This window comes from Austrofundulus limnaeus, unplaced genomic scaffold (assembly GCF_001266775.1).
Source record: "Austrofundulus limnaeus strain Quisiro unplaced genomic scaffold, Austrofundulus_limnaeus-1.0 Scaffold3, whole genome shotgun sequence".
In the NCBI taxonomy this organism is placed as follows: Eukaryota; Metazoa; Chordata; class Actinopteri; order Cyprinodontiformes; family Rivulidae; genus Austrofundulus; species Austrofundulus limnaeus.
In genome coordinates this window covers 6,420,495-6,428,836 of record NW_013952405.1, presented here as the reverse complement: position 1 = coordinate 6,428,836, position 8,342 = coordinate 6,420,495, and the positions used below count along the sequence as shown (strand labels likewise).

At 36.7% G+C, this 8,342-nt stretch overlaps 1 protein-coding gene across 3 annotated transcripts in view; it reads right to left on the bottom strand.

The window, feature by feature from the left end:
- The window catches only part of cpne5a (copine Va), a 90,232-nt gene that overhangs the window by 58,757 nt on the left and 23,133 nt on the right, over positions 1–8,342 (bottom strand). Inside the window, exons 5-7 of one of the 3 annotated variants that reach the window (XM_014019812.1) lie at positions 7,822–7,861; positions 6,935–6,949; positions 6,701–6,777 (exon numbers count right to left, since the gene is read on the bottom strand). In XM_014019812.1, coding sequence (XP_013875266.1) covers positions 6,701–6,777; positions 6,935–6,949; positions 7,822–7,861 — 132 coding nt within the window. The remainder of the gene's footprint in view (positions 1–6,700; positions 6,778–6,934; positions 6,950–7,821; positions 7,862–8,342) is intronic. The other 2 variants (XM_014019821.1, XM_014019827.1) reach the window with 2 other exon arrangements.

The following is an 8,342-nucleotide window of genomic DNA, read 5'->3' as shown; positions in this document are numbered from 1 at the left end:
CTCACTCCTACTAAACATTTTATCTGCAAGAAAAGCCACTGTGAGTCAGTCAGGAAACTACATCGACCAACAAGTTTAAAAGAACTGAACCTTCACTTCAGCTTTCCCCGAGTAGACTTGTGGTGAGATATAGGGAGCCTGACATCATYTGAGCTCAACGTTACATAACTGGTATTTTAAAAATGCATTTCTACTTTGATTATCATGYAGGGGTGCATTTTCTAACTAATCTGTACAGAAATGTTCATCACAMAAGCTGTGTTCAATCAAAACTGACAAAGCTGGATCCCATTTCACTCCCTCTCCTTCCTTTTTGGCTCAACCCCTTGTGTTTTACACATTTATGCCATGAGAAGGCTGCCCAAATTCTACAAAAAATATGTTTTAGCCCTAAAAGCTGAGATTTATGCGGTGCACACATCAAAACAAAGGTGTAAAAACATGTCCCCTTTGATAGAATAAACTTACACCTGAATTAACACCTCTGACTCAGTCTGCTGAAAGAGGTTTTAAATATTAGGGTGAAGTATTTAACAAACTGCTGTTGTGTTATGCATCATACTGCGCTCTTTTAGCCATTTTTACATTTTTGTGCTTGTTTCAGTTTTAAAATTTAAAAAAATCTAAAGTCTTTAATTCTGACTTGTTTTGGAGATCTTGGGGTTTTAACCAGTCCATTAAAAACCTGCAGGTCAAAAGAAGCCTCACTATCATCACCTCCTTCACCGCTGATCGTCCTGTACTCCAGTGAGTGCTATCATTTAACAAACGCACAGGATAATGTGYCCCTCAAAGCCTGACCTTGAAAAGTCAGTATTGATTATTGTCACCGAAGCCTTGTCACACGTGTCGGATCTGGTTGTAAACTAATTGAAGCTTCAGTTGCTTCCATCAACGAACRATGGAAGCTGTGTTTGTTCTTTTCCTCAGAACTGTTTGCTCGTTGATTGGGAGCGCTGGTTTCAGCATAAATACATTATTTATTCAACTGAGTTTTTTTTGTGAGACAGGTCAGGATCTAATATTTAGTCTTTCATGAGAATATTATTCAACAGAAAATCCATTACTTTAATCTTTCCTTATATTTCATGTTTAGATCAATCCTTGCTTTGACTTTGTTTGATTCAAAGCATCAGCTGACCGATGAAAACTGAAACTAAATGAAACCTAGCATTTATATTCAATTACACTTAATGGAAAATACAAGACAGTATGCTGACAAATTGATAAGAGAATATAGAAATCAATATTTCATTTTCAAGGTATTTCAAGTRCAGTGAGTGAATATAAATTATTAACTGACTTTAGCAAATTTTATCTCTTTTCTTTTTGTARCAAACAATAATTTAAATGACAGCAACTGAACTTATGAAAATCTTTAAAGTGACTAAGATTTATTTTCCTCCGACTTCACAGGGATATAATTATAAATTCATTTAATTCTTTTCTGATATTGTGATGMTTTTACCATTAAATGACATCTCAGAAAACAGAAAGCGCAATTCTGCAAACAAATTATAATGGAAATAAATGGCGTAATTGTTTTTTTTTTTTCCTGAGTGAGGAAATTGCATTTAATTTGCTTCAGAAATTGTAATTACTATGAAAAATGTTGTGCAGGGACCCAAAGCGTCTGACAGCAAGCTGATTGTGCAGAAAGAGATTTGATTTTGATTTGATTTGATTTATTTATTTAACAGGAAAAGATTATTAAAAATCAAGCCTGACTCAGCATAATTGCTGTTTTACAGCAGGTTCCTGTTCTGCAGCACATAAAATTCTCAGAATTACAGCATCACAATCACATCATTATACACCATAGACACAAAGACAAACAAGCATACCAAATTTCAAAAAGGCAGCATTTACAAAATAGGACGTCTAAATATGAGCACAACAAAAAGTGTCCAGCAGATGGCAGACAAGATTCTTCTTRAAGGGCTGTAGTTTTGAAATGGACTTTATGTTTTGAGGAATGTCATTCCATGCTTTAGTATAAACATAGAAGAAAGACCTCTGGCCGTAACAGTTTTTAAAAGTTGGTAATATCAGTTGTCCTTTTGTAACAGATTTAGTTGAATGACCACTTCCAGAATTTGATTTGGGCARCAATGCACAGAGAGTTCCATAATTGGCACCTTGGAAGATCTGAAATTATAAATTAATACCACTATACAAAACATAATTCTGAAAAGTCAAGGCATCAGACAATGAAAGAACTGTACAGTGATGAGTCCAACCAGGAAGTTTTTTATGAATTTTCTAGTCCCTGTTGTAGAGCCTAACTATGGGTTCTAAGATTTCATTTGTTGTAAGAGACCAAACAGGTAAACAGTACGACATGGTTGAGAGTATAATGGCATGAAGATAGATATTTGAAACAGAAGATGTCAGATTGGATCTAATTTTTGAATAAACGTTTAATTTCTGTTTCAACTTGGTGGTTAAGACTTGTACATGATCACGATAAATCAAACGAGAATCCAAAGTAATTCCAAGATATTTGTAGGYAGTGACAATATCAAGGGGTTTGTTTAAAAAAGTGAGTTGATTTGTTATATTGAAATGTCTCCTGGGTGAGGAAAAATATATGCACACAGTTTTTTTAACATTAATTGACAAAAGATTATCTTGAAGCCAACMATGAAATGTCTGAAGATCTGCTTGTAACTGACTATTAATAGATTCAATATTGAAAKCAGACAAAAAAAGAACAGTATCATCAGCATACATTAAAAAAACTTCAATACTTTTGGAAGGTCATTTATGTTTGATAAGAAAAGCAATGGGCCCAGATTAAAATGGGTTTTTTTTTTGTAGCCATGATTTAGATAATATCTTAATAACTAAAACAGCTTGTTCCAATAATGTTATAATTCAGACTTGTGATTTATTAGAATTTAAAATAAACATTACTTGAGCCAACATGATGAAACTGCTGTTGTAAACTGTTACATAAATGCAGGGGAGGCCTATTCAGAAATGCCACCAACATATTCCTTTGTCTTCAAATAATAGAAAGCCATGGAGGTCTAAATGGGGATTTTTTTAGCCTAAGTTATTACTCATTTATGCACAAAGTTGCTGCAGTACAAATCAAAACAACACTTTAATACTGCAGAAGCAACTGAAACAGAAAATTGGTTTTTTGATGATCGGTTGATTTTCCCACAGGTGAGAAACACTTCAGACAGACATTTAATGTGAGCCGTAATTCCCAGCCTACTCTATTCAGTTTGTGTTTTTCATATATGTTTTATGTGCATTTTAAAAAAATCCAGTTCCTCCTCTTCTCATTTCCCATGGGTGTAGTCAGCCCACCCACAACAAAATTTGTAAATTTGTTCATTTCCAGGTTTAAGCATTCGGCAAAAAGTCACCGTAAGAGCAAGCTAATGGGCTCATGTTGTCTTTTTCCATCTTAAAAATCATCTGCATACAGTCCTTTTTTTWACCCTGAAGGTAAATTATTAACATAATCTGCAGATTATGCAGATACAAAAGGTTAAATAAATAACAATGTATATTAAACTGCCTGCAGGAGGCAACCCTCCTAAGTGATTAAAGAAAATTATCTTGGAAAATTACTTTATTCATTGCTTTAAATACATGTTAATAAAAAGTTTATGGAACCCAGCTGATGGTTTTGAGTTTTCCTCCATGCAGCAAGTATATTAAATTATAGTGTAATTTCGAGTAAGATTAAGCATTATGTAAAGTGTGTTTGAGCTGAGTTGTCTTGTGTATTATAAACACTAATGAGAAGACTTTATGTACTCTACATGTACTGCAGAAAAGGAGTAAGCCAAAATTCATTCAAGTACTTTTCCATCTGCTTATTAGAAATATGCAAAATAAAYATTTCATACCCCCTAACATATCCGTGAATGTGACACAATCATGATAGACCAAAAATAAAACATCATGCAAATTTTGATTGAAAAAATTTCCCTTCTTTTGTTTTAAAACGCTACGCCTGCAGGATACCAATCAACAAAAATGGCTGCTTTTTCTGAACAGAATCAAAATTAAACTCTGTGGAACAAAGACTCCTAAAGTCAGAGAAAACTATTTTATTTCTGAAATAGTTTTTTCTTTTTTTTTACAAACGAATCATGAAAAGTAAGCATTGGAAACTGTAGCGTTACATTAGTCTTTCTTAACATTGTGTGTTTTTTGCCTTTTTGCAAGCTATGATACTGAAACAATAGTTTGACTGAAAGAGAGCGTGAAAGGTAAAAAGACAAAAAACAGGTTTGGAGGAGTAAAAAGAAAAATACAAAGCACAATGAGGGGGAAAGGGGGTCAAACCAGGAAAAAAAAAGAATCCGGCAGATAGAACGAAAAGGAATAAATGAAAGATGAAGTGTGGAAAATGGGGAACGGGGTGCTGATGTGCTTCTTAAGCAGGTCATTTGATGCAGTGTGCCTTTAGAGGGTTTCTTTAAGCATGACTAACAGATTTCCTGAGTCCCGGCAAGTGTCATTCCTCTAAGCTATGGTGCAGAAAGCCACTGTCATCTAAAAAGACAAGACAAGGCGGCGAAAAGAACACTGCCATTAAACTTCTCGGTTATCTTCTGTCACAGGAGTGGGAAGAAAACTTTACTGGAACACAAAAAACTTGTACTTCCTTTGTGTTTCTAAACTCCTTTTCTCATGCTTAAGCTAAAGCAGCACTGTAAACTATGATTGGAAAAGACCATCAACCTCATCAACATCACTATCTCAGCAGTTATCAAAGTGCCCCACTGAAGCTGTTGAATCAATATATTTTCCATCATGTCAGCTCGGGGGCTGCTGAGTCTATTTTTTGCCTCTGATGTGGGGTGTGAAAGCCTAGTTTTCAGCATACTGGTGAGCACAGTCTCTTGATCCTCGTCATCCTCTTATTCAGCACCGAAGGGCACGGAGCTCTGTAATCCAACCCAGAAGCCCCTGGCAGAGTTTATGGTTGCCTCCAAGAGCCCCGCTGTTCTCAGTTCCCCCCCTGCCATGGCCAGCACTGCCTCGTACTTCACATAAAAATATACACACTGCCTCACACTCAAACAAAAACCCTTCAGAGTGTTGTTGAATGCCTCATTACACACTCAATAAGACACACACAACTAAGGGAGCAGCACAAAGATCCAGTTCAGACGGGGCAGCGTGTCGACTTTTTACATCATTTTATTGTAGTTAGGGGGAACAGAACATCAGACAATAAGAAGACAGTGGATCAGAGTTTTCTTAAAAACACTGTAGTGTTTAATGCATGTGGGGCAAGTTGTGGCTTCTTTGCAGTGAAGAGTCACCAGCACAGCATCCTGTAATATACATACTAGGGGTGTCACTATACCAGTTTTTCTCAAACTGAAAACGAGTGCAAGTATTTCAGTTTAGGTACTCACCAATACCGAATATCAATATCAGCAGGGATGGTCCATGGTCTAGGCAGTATAGACAAACGCTAAGGGTGCCGCTCATCCAGGGGATGATTACAAAAATAAMTGTTTTATAACTTTGTATCAGAATATAGTTGATTTAGTCTGTAGAATTGTCACTGGTTACTCATGTTTATGAAAATTACATTTTCTGTGGGTTTCTCAGCCTGCTTTGTTACTACATGATGTGTTTATTGTCAAGTTTTTTAAGTGGACAACCTGGTTTCTTAAGATAAACAAATAATATCAAAGGCAAAACTCAATCTGGAATGTGAATGTACATACGTAAACTGGCAGTGAGATTTCAAAAGCTGCACAAGGAGGAACCACCTGAAATCTTGCCTAGGGTGCCAAATTGGTTAGGGCCATCCCTGGATACCAAGTACCAATACTGAGTACTTGCTGAGTTAGAACTTAAACATTACGATGACTTAAAAAACACATCAGGTGGCTCTCCTTTCTTATCCTTATAGCCCTTCTCTGCCTGTATCAAAACAAATGTACAGCATGCTATATACTGTTATAACATTTGTTACATTTCAAATAAATAAAAGTAACAAATAAGACTTTTTTAACTTGTATAAATGTTTTCAACATGGAACACATAAACRTTTCGCTYGAAATGTAAACTGCAACACATTCAGTGGAGTACTGATACTAATACTGGTATCGGTTCTAAGTGTCAGGGCATTTTGAACCAGAAAAGGACATAAAAATCCTGGTAAAAAAAAATAGATTCTGGGACACCAGCCCATACATGCATGGTATGTAATGACACATGTATGCTCCTCTTTATTCTAATTCTTCATTGGAATACCCTGATCCAAGTTTAAGTACATCAACATCCCAACAAGTATTATTGGTAAAACACATTGGTATATATCATGCACCACTGCATCTGAAAGTATTAAGATGTAATATTTGGGGCCTACACGCTTTTAATCTCCAGATTACATAGAAGTTAAACAGCACAATGTATCTCACATTGACTTAAATCCACTCTTCATGCCAGATCGCCTCCCTAATGACAGCAACTATATAGAGGAAGCTCCCAGTCATGTTCAATTACACATTCCCATCTAAGCACACAAGTCTATTCTTGGGCTGTAATGTACAATACAGACGGCAGCGGGAGGAAGACTCATTCCTCTTCGCCTCGTCTCTGCTGCRATGTGTATGGTGAGTATTCATTATCTTAAATCAAATTGCTCTATTTGTTTGGTTGGCATAATGAATCATCGGAGGGTAGACACAGCAAATAAAGGGACACTCACACTAATGGTTTCTCCAGTCGACTGGCAGGCGAGCCCACAATCTCTCCCAGTGTACAAAAGACCTGTCCCAGGAAGTCCTGCCATGGTGGAGGGGGGTTATAATGTGTGACAGAGAGAGATGTAGTGGGACGGGGGAATGCGGGGGGGAGGGTCACAAGGAGAGCCGGTGAGGAGTTCAGCATCATTATACGCCTTGTACAGTTATATAATATGACGTCTGCGGCAGACACGTACGTTAAAGTCGTTGGGCTTCCAGGGTGGAGAAGGAGGAAGAGGAAGAGAGAGAAAGACCAGGCAGCAGCAGTGACACAACAGAGCATATCATGGCACAAAAGACACACAACTCAAAAACCAGACTGCCATCACAGCACGAGAAAGAAGAGCAACAATGGATGTGTGACGAAGCAGAGAGGCAGAGAATGAACTGCAGATTCTCAGAGGAGAATAGGAAAGTAAAGAAAGCGAATGAGAAGGAAAGTGATCAGTGCAGTTATCCAGAGCATGGTACACAATGCAAACACACGACCACAAGATATTTGGTGACATAAATGTTGGTAGTATGCAAACCAAGTCTTTCAAATATATTGTTTGATGTTAGTATTGCAKTTTCTTTATTAAAACTCTGTGCATAAAATCAGGAACCACACTCATAAATAAATCTTTGTCCTCTTAGGATAAAGATTGCATTTAAAATAAATCATTATTATGAAAAGTTGTATTTTCTGTTGAAAATCAACATGTAACACTACAAAGCAAACAAACAAATGTACTGAACAGCTTTGATAATGATGTGCGATGCTTCATTTCTAAGCTTGTGGGGAAAAATAAGGTTAATAAGGGTAGAACTCGATGCAAATGAAGCTAATTTTCGTTGCTTTGGGAGACTGAAGTTACTCATCTTAAAGAGAGATGAATATAAAGAGAAAATAAACAACATTTTGTCAGATGAAGCACATTTCACTCATTATCTCAAAATATATTTGAGAGTTTGGATGCTGCAAACTTTGGTTTGCATAGAACCTAAATATGTGAGACATGCGCTGTAAATTAAAAGTCAGAGAGTAAAGTTGAGCTCCTCTTCCACCACACACACAAAAAAAATAAATAAGTTCTTCACTTACGTGTTTTGCCAGGTCTGGACTTTTAGAATCAATATCATACCTGGAAGTGTAAAGAAACCACTAAARGTTAAGGTGTGGGCAACACAGCACAAGATGGTTCAGGTATATTATCTAAAAGATTACTGCCTGCTAATAACACACTGAGTCCCCACAGGGTGCTAATGGGAGCAACCGAAAAAAATGAATGAATGGACTGTAATCCCATATTTATCAAGTGTATCCTACTGCAGTTTATTAGAGTAAATTGTGTTTTGTGCCAAGGGGGATATTGTGAAACAACCCATCATTGCAGAAAAAAAAGTTTTGAGCATCTGCTAGTCAAACTTTATGTAAAAGTAATTAAACCTGAGCACACCCGAGCTCCCACCTCTGCGATAAAACAGAGATGTAAATTAGTAACACTAATTGTAAGAGGATTCATTCTCTCTCTCTCTCTCTCTCTCTCTCTCTCTCTCTCTCTCTCTCTCTCTCTCTCTCTCTCTTCTCCTTCCAGAGCTTCTAACAATTTAATGGATTCCTCT